General features: G+C 36.0%; 2 protein-coding genes across 2 annotated transcripts; one reads left to right on the top strand and one right to left on the bottom strand.

Moving 5' to 3' along the window:
- The first annotated feature begins 969 nt into the window (after positions 1-969).
- LOC135774028 (uncharacterized) lies at positions 970-10,566 on the top strand. Its single transcript, XM_065283959.2, has 9 exons — positions 970-1,179; positions 1,481-1,606; positions 1,693-1,750; positions 3,893-4,119; positions 4,464-4,667; positions 4,755-5,084; positions 8,015-8,119; positions 9,037-9,128; positions 10,392-10,566. The coding sequence occupies exons 1-9, from the start codon at positions 970-972 to the stop codon at positions 10,462-10,464; spliced, it is 1,425 nt and encodes a 474-aa protein (XP_065140031.1). The 3' UTR covers positions 10,465-10,566.
- Positions 10,567-10,708: 142 nt separating this feature from the next.
- On the bottom strand, positions 10,709-14,810 carry dnaja2b (DnaJ heat shock protein family (Hsp40) member A2b). The gene is made up of 9 exons (XM_065283640.1): positions 14,633-14,810; positions 13,915-13,974; positions 13,334-13,563; positions 12,844-12,924; positions 12,610-12,743; positions 12,329-12,525; positions 12,021-12,165; positions 11,811-11,938; positions 10,709-11,408 (listed from the first exon to the last, which is right to left on the bottom strand). The coding sequence occupies exons 1-9, from the start codon at positions 14,708-14,710 to the stop codon at positions 11,220-11,222; spliced, it is 1,242 nt and encodes a 413-aa protein (XP_065139712.1). The 5' UTR covers positions 14,711-14,810; the 3' UTR covers positions 10,709-11,219.
- Positions 14,811-15,053: the final 243 nt, after the last annotated feature.

Below are 15,053 nucleotides of genomic sequence, written 5' to 3'. Positions count from 1 at the left end.
AGCAAAAATTAAATAAAGTTTAGTTTCACATGCGCACGCGAAAGTTTCACGTGAGCACGCAAAACTAAACTTTAAAAAAATATTCTGCACATGAAGGTTTCACGTGAGCACATAAAACTAAACTTTAGATTTTTTTACTCGAATGTCGCCTTATGGGCTTATTTATCGTGTGCGCATGTGAAACTATTGCATGCGCACGTGAAACTATCGCGTGTGCACGCAAAACTAAACTTTATTTAATGTTTGCTCCGTGTCCCCTTAGGGGCCATTGTTTGGATAGTTTTTTTGTTAAAAAAACAATTTTAAATAAATTAATTGTATAAAGATGAGTAAAGGAAATGTAAAAAAATGCAAATAAACCACAGAAACCTACAGAGCCCCTAAGGGGACATTGAGCAAAAATTAAATAACGTTTAGTTTCACGTGCGCATTCGAAAGTTTCACGTGAGCACATGAAACTTAACTTTAGATTTTTTTTACTCCAATGTCACCTTAGGTGCTCAGTAGGGGCTCGGTAGTTTCTTGACAAGTTTAGGTAATCTGTAATTCTGTTATTATCCACTAGATGTTTTAGTTAATAGTTTTATAAGAAATGCAAATAAAAACTTTATGATCTCTATATCAGCTTGTTTTAAAGTAACATGTCTTCTTAGTTATAAACAAACCTGTTACTCAAATTAACATTCTTAACTTAAGAAAACATGTCGCACTTAGAGGGTTTTGCATATGAGCTCTCAAATTGCTTTTACCGGCCGATACAGATTATTAGCCAATATTTCTGTGTATCTTTACATCATATGGGTTTAGAACAGCATAGTAAAGGTGAGTAAATGATGATGAATTTTGGATGAAGTAATCCTTTAACTAGCACTTGAGATTTCCAAACATGACAAGCATTGAGTATAGAAAGACATCAGCAGCATGTATGCCATCTCTGGTTTTAATTAAAGTTGTTTGTGTTTTGAAGACATGGCCCAGGGAAATGCAGATTGTGTTTCCAGACTGCAGCAGATTAAAGTCTCACTGCAGGAAGCACAGGGTTCAAATACTGAACCCCCAGCACCAGGGTTTTCTGGGACAGATGTCTCATGGGCTGAATGTGCAATGCATTTATTAACCCAGCTTATACTCGCACATGAAGATGAGACCTGGAGCGTTTTATACTCTCTACAAGATCTGGTGAATCTCAGAAACATTCATTCATTCTTATATACACTGTCAGAAAAAATATGCCAGCTGTCCCTAGGGCAGTAAAAGGTCCTAAAATGTACCTTTAGCTATATGTATACATCTGGTACCAATATGTACCAGAGAGATATTAAATATGTATCTTTGGGGTACTTATGTGACTGTAGTTTTTGAAAGTGTACAGCCCCAGTGACAGCTGCAGTACATATTTTCTTTGAGGGTGTACTATTCAATTATTTTATACAGTAAGATGTCTGTTATGTGTGTGAATAAATGTCTCCTTTCTTTATAGGAACCTGCAGGCCTTATAGCTGTTCTGCACAAATATGAGAGAGAACTACACAGACCCAGTTTCTACAACCTGTGTGATGTTTTACAGTCACGTGCACCCGCCAAGTCCACCGGCAGGCCAAACGCAGTGAGATTAACTGAACTGTCAAAAAGATTGAATTTGTAATGTGAATGGATTTGAGAATGAGAGCAATAACAAACTGTGTGTTATAGGAGAGACAGGGGGCTGAATATGTGCAAGAAGGATCACTAGAACAAGAACTCTGCACTGGTAAATGACATGCATTCATAATCATACAACACCATCTAATGCCTTACAAGTGAAGTGTGTCATTGCTCCAGCATTAGCATAAAAAAATGGAATTATGAAAATAATGACATTTATGTATTTGAAAGACCGTTTTATCTAAAAACATCATACTGTACACCAGTGTTGGGTGGAACTAGTTACTGTAATTTAATTACTTTTCCCTTGAAAAAGTAAAGTAAGGGACTGATCTCACAGAAAGTCGTGTTATAGTCACGAAAAATTTATTCGTGTCCATAGCACAAAATTCTGCTTTTTTTCGTGCCTTGAGCATGATTGTCTTTTTCGTGTCACATTTCTATAGACGGTTTAATCGGACGCACATGCGGTGACGTGATTACGCATCTGGTCCGAACTTTACTTCCGGTTTCTGTTTGTTTAATGGTCTGACTAGTTGCTGAAACTGAACTCTTAAACAAATGCCTCGTCGAAAATAACAAATGTTTCTAGGTAATCTATGTGTTGTTTATTTAGCTTGTTATATAAATAAACTACTTTAAACAGATTTTGTTGTTATTTATTAAATAGTTTTTCGTGTCTGTGGCATGACTTTCTTTTTCGTGTCTTTTTATTTTGTTTTCTCGTTTTTTTACCATTGTCGCTTGGGGTTAGATTCACTTTCTGTTATATTTTTAGACATCCTAACCCATATTTAGACTCACCTCCAGGCGAGAATAGTTTTAAAAGCGGAAGATAAACATGTAGAAACCAATACATGAAAGTACATCCTAACCCAAACCCCAAATCTAACCCCAAGCGACAATGATTTAAAAATAGGAAAAAAATAATACATAAAATGACACGAAAAAGAAAGTTGCGCCACGTACAAGAAAAACTATTTATAGAAATTCGTGCAAGTGACACAAAAAAAGACATTTGTGCTCAAGGCACGAAAATAGGCTAAATTTCGTGCCATGGACATAATAACATTTATCTAATTTTTCATGACTATAACACAACTTTCCATGAGATCATGTTGACTATGTATACTGGATTTAACATCAAAATTTAAAGTCTAAAGTTAAAATTCATGTTTGAATGTATCTTTTTTTTTACTTTAAATACTTTGGTAAGTCAATGCAAATAATGGTAACACCCTACACTGCAAAAAATGACTTTCAAGAAACAAAAAGTCTTAATATTTTTGTCTTGTTTGCAGTAAAAATATATAAAAATTCTTAAATTAAGTAATTTTTTCTTGAAATTTTTTTTTGCAGTAAAGTTAAATCACATTAGATTTTTTTTCTTACTTAGTATTTTTGTCTTGTTTTCAGTACAAATATCTTAAAATTCTTAAATCAAGATCAAAGATCAAAAATAAGTCTAGATTTTAAACAAAAAATATAAAATTTAAGTGAATTTGTGCTTAAAACTGTGTTTCAGTGTTTAAGAAAAATGTTAACTTATTTCAAGATTGCTTTTGCTCATGAAGGAAAAAGCATCTTGACTTATACTGCAAAAAATGATTTTCAAGAAAAAAATTCTTAGTATTTTTGTATATTATATTTCAGTAAAATTATCTAAAAATTCTTAAATTAAGATGCTTTTTCTTGATGAGCAAAACGACCCAAGAAAATAAGTCTAGTTTTTAGACCAAAAATATCAAATTTAAGTGATTTTGTGCATAAACAAGCTAAAAAATCTGCCAATGGGGTAAGCAAAAAAATCTTAAACATTTTTCTTAAAAACAATAAATTCAAGAAAAATTAGCTTACCCCATTGGCAGATTTTTTTGCTTGTTTTATGCACAAAATCACTTAAATTTGATATTTTTGGTCTAAATCTAGACTTATTTTCTTGGGTCGTTTTGCTCATCAAGAAAAAGCATCTTAATTTAAGAATTTAATAAATAATTAAGAATTAAGAAAATCATTTTTTGCAGTATTTTGACCCATACAATGTATTGTTGGATATTGCTACAAATATACCCAAGTGATTTATCACTAGTTTTGTAGTCCAGGGTCACATTTATTTATAGAAACATGATTTAGTACATACAATAGTTTTAGTTACATTTTAATAAATATAGATGTATTAAATGAAAAATACACTGTAGTACTGTGTGATTTTAAAAATGCATTTATTTTTAAATTTCCGTGTTTGTAGGATGTGGCATGGCTTTAGACCCTGAAGACGCTCCATATTTAGAGATCATTTGTGTTAGAGACCCAAGAGATGAGGCGAGAACGATGGAGAGGAGTGATGGAGAGAGAGCGAAAACAGAGATAGACATCGAGAGTAAAGAAAACAAGGAAGAGATTTCCGTAGAGAAACAAAACTCTCTGATCACTCTCGCCTGGAGCAAACCAATGCACGGAGACGATCAGATTCAGGTACACACTTTCTTATATAAAGTAACCAAATTTAAGTGATTTTGTGCATAAAACAAGCAAAAAAATCTGCCAATGGGGTAAGCACATTTTTTTTGAAATAAGTGTTTAAGAAAAATGTTCAAGATTTTTTTGCTTACCCCATTGGCAATTTTTTTTGCTTGTTTTATGCACAAAATCACTTAAATTTGATATTTTTAGTCTAAAAACTAGACTTATTTTCTTGGGTCGTTTTGCTCATCAAGAAAAAGCATCTTAATTTAAGAATTTTTAGATATTTTTACTGAAAACAAGACAAAAAAACTACGAAAATGTTTTCTTGATAACAAAAAACAGCTTTTTTGCAGGAAGTGACCTCCGTTGTACGGGAAGAAGCAAAAGCAACTACAAAACTTAAGGAGGAAAGACCAGATAGCACACTTCAAGACCATGCAAATATACCTAACACAACTCCACTACATGAAGTGAACGTGAACACACCTCAGGAAAGCATCAACTCTGCTGAAGAAACACAGACTCAAATCACACACGACCATCCAGCCTTCAATGTTGTAAGAAACTAATTCTGGTCTACTGTAAATGTTACCCACGCACTCCCTCTTTTCCCTGATCATATCACATTGTTGTTGTTTGACCAGGATGGACACCAAGAGGAAGGTTTGAAAGGACTCGAATCTCCCAGTGACGACCGACAACCCATCACAACACTACCCATACAATCCACTGACACAACAGACCCCAGCACACCACCTGTAAGCACACAGTACCCAGATCACCAACAAACACACGGGTGTGATGCCGCTGAGATGGAGTCATCCCAAGAGGAGCAGAAGTGGGAGGAGGAGACGAGTGAGAGAGGAGGTGAGGAGCAGCAACTACAGCGGGAGGCCACAATGCAGTGCCTAGTAAACATCCAGAGGAGAGCAGAGAGACGCTGGCAGCGAGATAGAGACAGACAACTACTGAGAGTTAGTACACAAAACCATGTTAATAACATTCACTGTATCTCACACCTATATAAAAGTACAATGTGTGTAACTATGAGCAGTGGCGGCCAGTGACTTCTTTTTCGAGGGCACTCGATGCGAAGTTAGTCACAACATGTGGGTGATTCTCACGAAACCATAGAAACACCACGGCACTAATGATTTTAGCTATAAAATGTGTAATATAGTAATATTAAAAAGCATCAGAATTAACACAATACTGTGTTCTACCTTGCATAATGTGTGATTTCAACATAAGAATTTATAATTTGTCAATTTTATCTCATTTTCTGCTGAAATTCTCATTACCGCAATGTGTCCGGCTGTGTTTGAACATGCGTTATGTTGTAATTTAATCAAATTAACACAAAAATATTTAGGAAAAAAGTAAATGGATGTTTTGCTAGACTACTTTAGATGACAGAAAAAATATTTACTGAATATTCATGTATAATAATAATAATGAAGAAAAATTAGGATAACTGATGTTCTCATCCTCCGCAACACTTTTTGAGAACAGTTTAAGCACACATACAGAATTTTAATAAAGTTTCATTTTGAGTGACCAAGAACATGGACAAGTTACTTCAAGATAGCTACCAGGTAAGATCATTTTTTTTACAGTTAATTTGAAATATTGTCTTGTCAGAATTCTTACACGACATTTTGATGATCATTACCGCAACAGATGCTTATTAAATGTTAATTTAATTAATAGAAGCATAATACTTTGATTGCAAATGCATGTGCAGAATCTCTAAATTCTGTTCTTTCAGGTTTGTCATGTCATTTTGAAAATGTGTCAGTGTTGATGTTTTCTGACTGTTGCGGTAATGAGATTTTTTAGGACTAATTTTTTAAATTATGTTACAAAAAGTGTTAAATGATAAGTAAAAGTGTTTAAATTAATGTTCCCATTTACTCCAGATTTTGTTTTTCAATGTCTGGTGGGAAAAAAAGTAAATTTAAGCAATTTTTACATTTTCATGCTTGACATTTTTAAAACCAAGTTTTCGTGAGAATCACCCATGTACTGTCTGTAGCCCATCATGTGTGTGGTTCGTATTTTCAAAATATGTGTTTTGCGCGTCAAGTGAACCTATGTGCGTGTCATGTCAAAATAAGTGTCTGTTAAGGGAGCGTCTAAAGGGTTTATGATAAAAGAGACACTCGCATTTTTTAGATATTCGCATATTCTCATGCGTAATCAGAGTTTACGGGAGTGTCTTGCGTATATTTTGTGAAGTGAGCAGCTCTTTTATCTCAAACGGTTTTGACGCGTGTGCAGCAGGCACTTATTTTGAAAACACGAGCAACACACATGACACCCATATTTTGCATTTGCGCCTCTCAGATGAACCGCCATTGACTATGAGTATTTTTAGTTGAATGGGTTAAAATGCCTTCCTAGTTACACTGTTAGGAAAATGGTACTGGGGCAGAACCTGTAAGGGATAATGTAGAGGCAGCCGGTAGTTATCTGGAAATAAGCCCCGACAGTGTGATCAGGACCCGACGCGAAGCGGAGGGTCTTGTATCACACTGAAGGGGCTTATTTCCCGATAACTACCGGCTGACTCTACATTATCCCGCTTATTACACGGCTACTTGTCACATAAGAAAAAAAACTGGACATGAATATGAATTTGAAACATTTTATTGGCATATTTGTTTTAAATTAACATTTTTATCCTTCCGCGAAACTTTGCACAGATGCATAAAATGATCGTAATACCTTATTAAGATCCTCTGCTTCATACTTGTCTCCATTTTTTTTTAGCCAGTCTTTGAGAAGTTTTAATGCCCATTCTGTATTTTTTTGTGTGTTGGCTTCGTAGCTGTCATGCTCTATTTTGTCAAGTTCAGTCTCAGTAAGCTCTCTGTGTCTTGTCGTGGTTGTCCAGTGTTTGTCACAAGATGGCGCCAAACAAACAGTAATCTTTATTGGCGCGGAGCGATCTTACTCGTAAAAGTAGTACCGGCTATGCGTTATTATTTTGGAGCGGTTATTATTGGAAAAGAACGAACCTGCAAATGTCTCAACTGACCAATCAGAATCAAGCATTCCAGAGAGCCGTGTAATAAGTATAATTAATGCATAAGATGTATAATTTAGGTACAGATATATATACATTTATACCAGTGGTTTTTCCTCCATGCCCCCCAAAGAAAGTTTATGACAAAAACTGTTCTAAAACTCAACTTTTAATTAAACAAAACATATTAAATGATAGAAAGTAGTGCTGTTGGTTAGTAGCCAAATTTTTATAGGTTTAATTACACATAATTCACGATAAATAAATGTATTTGATAACATTTCATAAAACTGGGGCCCCCCTGGCATCATATCGCAGCCCCCCTAGGGGGCCCCGGCCCACAGTTTGAGAACCACTGATTTATACCAATATGTACCTTTGTACCTAAAGAGTTCATATTAGTAGCTTAAAGGTGTACTTTTTAAAGGGTGATGCCCTGTTTATAGCTAGGCACCATATTTTTTAAAACGATCTCTCTTTACTTCCGGTTATAAGGTATGGCAGATGGGTGGGGACCCTGGGAAAATATTGTAGTGATTAGCAAATAGGAACATGACCCAACTTCAAATGGTCCAATTAGTTCACGATAGACCAATTCAAGTCTATCCATACATATTTTTTTTTATTTCAGAAGTCATTTCACTCTGAAATACGTCACAATGAGGAAAATAAGACAATCACTATTTCCGTTTCATGGTGACTTTAAGTTTTTTCTGCCCCAAACAGTCCAAAAAAAATTTTATTACCATTTTTCCCTATGAAAATAATCTTTTACATTTTTTAATGTAAATAACATCTGTTGGTTGGCTAACTTGCACATGTCATACAAGATCCAGTCACAAAACATTTGTCTTTTATGTGTTTTTTTTTTTTCAGGTTCAAGAGCGATTGGCAATCGTGCAGAGTCGGAAGGCCGATGAGGATTTGTTAGGTTTGACTCAGGAAGATTCGCTCAGGCATCTTACTGACACACTACGACAGGTACAGACACATTCGGCGTACCAATTCATATTTTGCTATGCACTAAAATGTATATAAAGTAGCGAAACAAAAGTGACCACTGTTGCCTACACTTATAATGAAGGTAGAAAAGCTGAAATAAAAGGTGTTGTGGTATTATCAAACACAATCTCTTATGTAATGTTTACATACTAAATACTGTAGCCTATACTTTTTTCATTATATCACTAAATTCCTCCCACTCCCAATGTATTGTGGGTCGTAGCAACTGTTATACAGTGTGCATAGATTGGCACGTAAATTTCTTTTAAAAATATATTTTCAAATATAATTTTAAATATATTTCAAAATATAAAAAAATGAAATGATTACAAAAACAAAATTTCTTTTAAAAATATATTTTAAAGCATTTATATTCACGTCACATTGAAACATAGGTTTGAAAAGATTAAAATTAAATATATTTTCAACTATACTAATAACTTTATATTTTATACATATTTATACATTTAATACAAAACTTTTATATTTTGGCCAGGATAAATATATTTTTTTGGGTTGTACAATTAGAAATGTATTTGTTGCCCCTAAAATACATTTTTAAATATATGTTAATATATGAAGGTTAAAACTAAATATGTAATTAATATTACTTGTAAAATATACTTTTAAAATATTAAAATGTATTTAGCATTTAAATTGTTTTTTTGGCCAGATAAGTTTTTTTTTGCTCTATGGGAATACAAGACAACCCAGAAACCTTATGTATGTCACAGATCATAGTATGTTGAAATAAGTTTGCTTAAACTAATTTTGAATACGGTTTAGAATGGATAGTATGTTATGCGAATTGGGACACATATATACAGTATGTAAATATACATACTGTATGCTCTAACTTTATTATGTGGACTTGATGTAAATGTTGACTTTTCTAGGAGGACGAGCAACAACAGAAAACTTTAGTCAAAGAGAAACTCGAGCAGATGAGGAGAGAGCGCTCGTGTATTCTCCAGACCAGACGAGAAAGGTAATGTACATTGATACCGTACGTATTTCCACGTTTTTTCCTGTATACTATAAGTCAAGGGTCTCTAACCTTTTTGTGAGCAAGGGCTACCACAATGAATGAAATAATCTGGAGGGCCACTTTTTTAATATAGTCTATTTAAAACTTTAATTTATTCATCATTTATTTAATGATCACTGTTTAAAATGTTAACATAGATATTTTTTTAAATAAATATTAAAATTTAGGCTATTAATAGAATGTGCTTTGGTGGGCCACTCACAGACTCTGTGCGGGCAATCCAGTGCCAGCGGGCACCATGTTGGAGACCACTGCTTTAAGTCATAAAGCTGGTGTCATTTGAAGTTCAGTCAAAATCTTTCATCATTTGCTTGCACTCCAGGGTGGGACTATTTATTTTACAAGTCAGCATCTCACGTATTCATAAAGAAAAAGGCAATCCCAGGACACAATTCAGCAAGCACACTAAAAAATATTCCTACAGTATGATGTCTATTTAAAATACTAATGTGTTTTATTTAATCCTAAAAAACGTTTTAATTACTTTATTTAAAAACTTTTTTACTTTTTCCTTGATCTTCCCGCACGTTTTGATGAAAAGAGAAAAAGGTGATTCCTCCAAAAAATTCGCAATTTATGCGGCAAAAATGCGGCCCACACATAAATATGAGGACATTGGCTGATTATAAATTGAATAATGCGATCGCATAATCACGTTTTTCTGGAGGGACTGCCAAATGTATATGTTATGTATTTTTATGCTTGGTGATCCCAGAATGTATTTCGACAATTTAAGTGCAAAATTTCCAAGACTTATAATATTCCAAGTTAAAAGTCCAGATATGTTTGATCAATTAATCCTCAAAATCTGTAAAAAAAAAAAAACAATAAAATATAAAACCAAATGTGTGCCTTAAAAGCTTAAAAGCTTTCAGCTAATTGCATTAAAATCTATTGAAGTTGCTTTGAAACTAAATGTGTTCAATCTTTGACCCAGAGGCGTCTCCATAAGTAACAAAAATCAGCAGTATAAAAGTAATCCATGTAACTTGCTTTACTTTTCAAGTCAATAATATTGATTGCTTTTATCATTTTTATTACTACTTTATTACCTTGATAACTAACTTATCAGTTGTTTTATGGGACAGAATCCACAAAGCAAATCCTATTCTGTAGTTATTTTATTGTCATTACACCCTTATGTCATTGTAGACTTACTACTTGAGGCGATGTTGTGTTAATCTTTTTGTTTTGGGTTTACAGAAACACCGCTGGCTTTAAAGAGCTCATTGCACCAACCGCTCAACGCATGGCAGAGACTGAAGAAATGCATTAACATTCAAATCTCATAATTCAACCAATGACAAATCACACAGATATATACACATCATCACAGAGCACACACCCCAAACATTCATCAACTTTATTAATGCTTGAGCAGGGAAGTAACCGTTTGAACTTTTTTCAGTTTCCTGGTTGTCGATGATTAATGCTGCCCCCTATTGGCCTGCAGTAGTGCTTACAATGCATGCACACCATCGGCTGTTGTGTTTCTTTGGCAAAACTAGAGAGGAGATGCGTGATTTTATAACTTTATTGCACAACATGAGCACAGTAAAACACAATACAGTTGCTTGTTTTCTCTGCAGATATTCACTGCTGCCCATGTGCATTATATTCTGTTTTCCTTTAAAAACAAACCGGTACTTTAGACGTCCTCTGATGTAACAGCGCAATGCCTGGCGAGCATTTAACAAAACACAACTTTTATTGAACTTCAGGAAATTTGACACTGCCTCAGTCTCTAAACAGATGTGTGCGTGCTTTGATTATAACTTAAACAACAAACTCTGCCTCCGCAACAACATCAACATATATATTCGGAGAGCATTATATACGGCAAAAGTCTACAATGGAAATGAAAAGAGTGATTAATAAATTATTTTGCTTTCTCTTTGTTATGCTGAACGTCTGTTCTTTTAAAACAGCATATTTGTGGGTTTGTATACATGTGTGTGTTGTCAGTGCATGTGTGTAACTACATGGTGTGAAGAATGATTGAGGGTCCGACGAAAGGGAATTTTAACACTACTACTGGTGGGCGCACTGCACCCCCGGTCCATGTGGACCGCCCTCCTCATCGGAGCTGTCGTTGTAAGCTTCACGTCGGAGACCACCAGAAGACCCCTGACTGAGGTCAAAGTCCTGCAAATCCACCTCTTCTGCATCAGATGAGATGACAGGAACTTCTGTACGTGATGGCAACAGATCCTCCAACTCCTACATGAAGACACATTATGACACTATTAAGGGCACTTCAGCTCTATTTAGATACACCTGCTTAAGACAACAGCTCTGCTTCAAAACCTGGTAAGCTGCTTATGTACAGCACTTTAAAGCGTCTTTAGGAGCGTAATTTATGCACAATTAGTGGAATTGTGAAAATATTGGATCTCATTCACTAATAATTCCGTAAGTTTTTTGTATTTATACGCACACTTGAACTTCTCAGTTATTGAAGTACATTCAATTACACTCTTACATATTTAATTTGGAGTGTTCTACATGAAATAATGACCCACACGGAGAAATAGTTAATAATTAACACTGCAATATTTCATTAATAAAATAAATATCTTTTATACAGAGCCACTAAATGTATTCAATATTAAGTAAACCCACCGTTAGTTTCTCTGTGCTTATCCATCCGCTCTCTGGAAACTGTACATCAAACTTAATGTACAGATCTCCTTTCTCAAAAGGGTTTCTGTACTGAGGCATTCCTTCCCCTCGGACGACCCTTGTGCAACCTGACAATACGAAACAAAACAGTATTAGCACTTCATAGAAAAACCAGCTTACCTTAAAGTCACAAGTACCCGCTGTACTCACCTGGCTCGATGACTTTTCCAGGAGGATATTTGATGACGAGATGTCGTCCGTCGAGGTGCGCGAGCGTGAACTGAAACCCGCAGAGTGCCTCCACAAGACCGATACTGTGGCAAATGTGCAGGTCGTTCCCATCCCGACGAAATTCCTGTACAACATATGTGACCATTCATGATGGGATTCACACATTTTCCATTGTTAATACGGACCATTTTTTTACTATTAACATAATGTCTGACCTAATGGGTCCAAGTTTGGGTCCCTTGGTGGCAGACATCGAAATCATAGCCCCAACTTGAACGTTGTCTTACCTCGTGATCTTTCTCCTGCAGAACCAGTATGATGTCTCCGGGTTCTGTGTTAGGTGACTGATCTGCCTCTCCGCTGAATGTGATCTTCTGTCCGTGTTTCATTCCTTTATCCACATGCACCTCCAAGACCTTCACTTCTTTGTTCACTTTACGGCCGTCACACTCTTTACAACGGTCTTTCTCATGGATCACCTCCCCTGCAAACAGATACAAGCATCAGAATGGTAAACAAAGCATCTTTTACACCCAATAAAACACAGGTAGTAGTAAATATATTATACCCTCTCCATTGCAGTCAGTGCACACAGACTGCATCTGCTGAACCATGCCGGGGGCCAACTGTCTTATCATGATTCGCATCCCGCGACCCCTACAAGTGGCACACTTCTGTACGGCCCCTGTTTTACCCCCTTGACTGAGGATGAGAAAAAGATATACAGAAAATAAGAGGCGTTTTGGAAAAATCAACAGAAAATGCTAAATGTTTTCAAGGTAAAACAATAACACGCGCTCACCCATTGCAGGCACTACAGAGGACATTCTTGCTGAGCTGTAGTTTGGTAGTTTTCCCGTTGTACAGGTCTTCCAGTGAAACTCTATTGAAAAAAAAACAACAACTTTGAGACGTGTGCAATTTTTATGTAGTTTTATTGTAAAGCTAACGCGAAGGTCTTGGGTTTGATTGAGGTTTTGAGACCACACATACTTGCTGCTGTCACCCTGTTGGCATTAGCTTAGTTTAGCTTAGACGATCTTTGTAAAAAAAAAAAGGGGATAGTTCACCCAAAACTTTTTTTTTTTTTAGGAAAAACAAATATGGAAGTATTGTGATAAATGATGAAGAAGATACATTGCCCAGCAACATTTTACGCAATTATCAGCCTAGCTCTTAAAATACTACCCGCCACTACCCTACAGTAGGCTACATGTAAAATAGGTCAGACACAAAAAAGTGACCGCCTTTAACCTGATTCTCAGCGCTCAGATTCTTTGCGAATCACTCACTTCAGTGGATGTATCATGTCTTCTCCTCTCCGTCTGCCTCCGTTTCGGCTCCTGCTGCTCTGGCCGCCCATAAAGCCGAACAGACCTCCACCAAAGATGTGAGAGAAGATGTCCTCCATCCCAGCTCCACCACCACCTCCTTCACGCAAGCCCTGCTCTCCATATCGGTCATAGAGCTCCTTCTTCTCTGGGTTAGTCAGAACTTCATACGCAAAACTGATCTCCTTAAACTAAAACACATGGGAAATGTCATCATTTTGTTCATGTCTTATAGCATTTGCGGCACTGTCTGTGAAATCGAGGGTCGAGTCTCAATCTCATTATGAGATTAGGGCATTAAAACTGGATATTTATCATTAATTTTAATATTTGACCTTACTCAGTAATTATCAAAGATATTGAAGTAATATTTTCACAGAATGTTTTTATATTATGTAGAAAAAGAAAACAGGAAATTTGTCACATTTAAGGCAAATCTGTCTTTTGAAACTCCAAAAATCATCGTAAATGCAAACATTGAATGAGGCAATTAGCACAAGACTGCCCACAATTCCATCTTAATAACTAAAATAAAACCTTACCTTGTCACCTGCATTGGGGTTTTTATCAGGGTGATATTCTTTTGCTAATTTCCGGTATGCCTGAAAACGAAATTACAAAAATATTACAAAAAAGTCCTTTATTAGCTTCTGCCTTGCTTGTTTTTCTCTGCTGAACCTTTAAATCCTCAATGTCAGGTATTGCCATGCACCTTAGCTTATGTGATCTTTCTGAAACAAGTCAAAATAATAACAATAAAAAAAAAATAGGGCCAACACGCACACCCAGATCATTTGTGCATCAATTCTGGATACTTAACCTTCAAACAAAGATGCTCTGGGGAATAGCATCCTGGTGTAGACATCTAAAACAGCCAAAAATGGGACACTGACAACACAGGACCTATATTAACCAACAATGCACATCAGATACCAGCTCAGATTTAACAAAGCATCAAGTAAGCCAAGTCTCCCATTGCCTGTTTACCCATAATGCTTTTCAAAGCTCGCTGTCTCCAGCACCTGGCAGATGCTCAATGCATAAACATAGATGAGAATTATAGTTATAAAAACGACATATATGCCTGTTCGCAGTTTAAATCTTTCCCAAAGTCAGTCCTTAATACACAAGGCCCCAGTGAAGGATCTGAGCGGCGTACATCCTGCAAAACATGCCAGTGGCTCACTAAACACGCAGCATCCCACGTCACGCGCACTTTTGATTTCATAATAACACGATGCGTTATGGGAACGCATTTACCTTTTTGAGCTCGTTTTCGGTGGCCGACGGCGATACACCGAGGATGTCGTACAGTTTTGTGTCTGCGACGTTCGCCATGTCTGCAGACCGGTGTAGGAGCTGCGCAAGCGAGCAGGAGCGGGGAGAGAGAAAGAGGAAAAAAGCCGGCTGCGAGACGTCACGTGCGCGCCGCCGCGTCTGATCAGTGCGCGCGCTCGCTTCTGCGCCAATCCCCTTCTACACACAACACGGGTTTTTGTTATTTTACGTGTTGCATCATACATTAATTTTTTTATTATTTTAAATTTGATTTTAAATTAGAAATACTTTCTCTAATTTAAAACTACAAATTAGAATTTATTACCTGAGTTTATTATTTACTCCTACAGAAAAGATTCAAGAATGTAGAACAAATGTTTATTCTTGTCAATGGTTAAATATA

Source organism: Paramisgurnus dabryanus, chromosome 9 (genome assembly GCF_030506205.2).
Source record: "Paramisgurnus dabryanus chromosome 9, PD_genome_1.1, whole genome shotgun sequence".
NCBI lineage: Eukaryota > Metazoa > Chordata > Actinopteri > Cypriniformes > Cobitidae > Paramisgurnus > Paramisgurnus dabryanus.
This window is presented reverse-complemented; position numbering and strand designations above follow the sequence as displayed.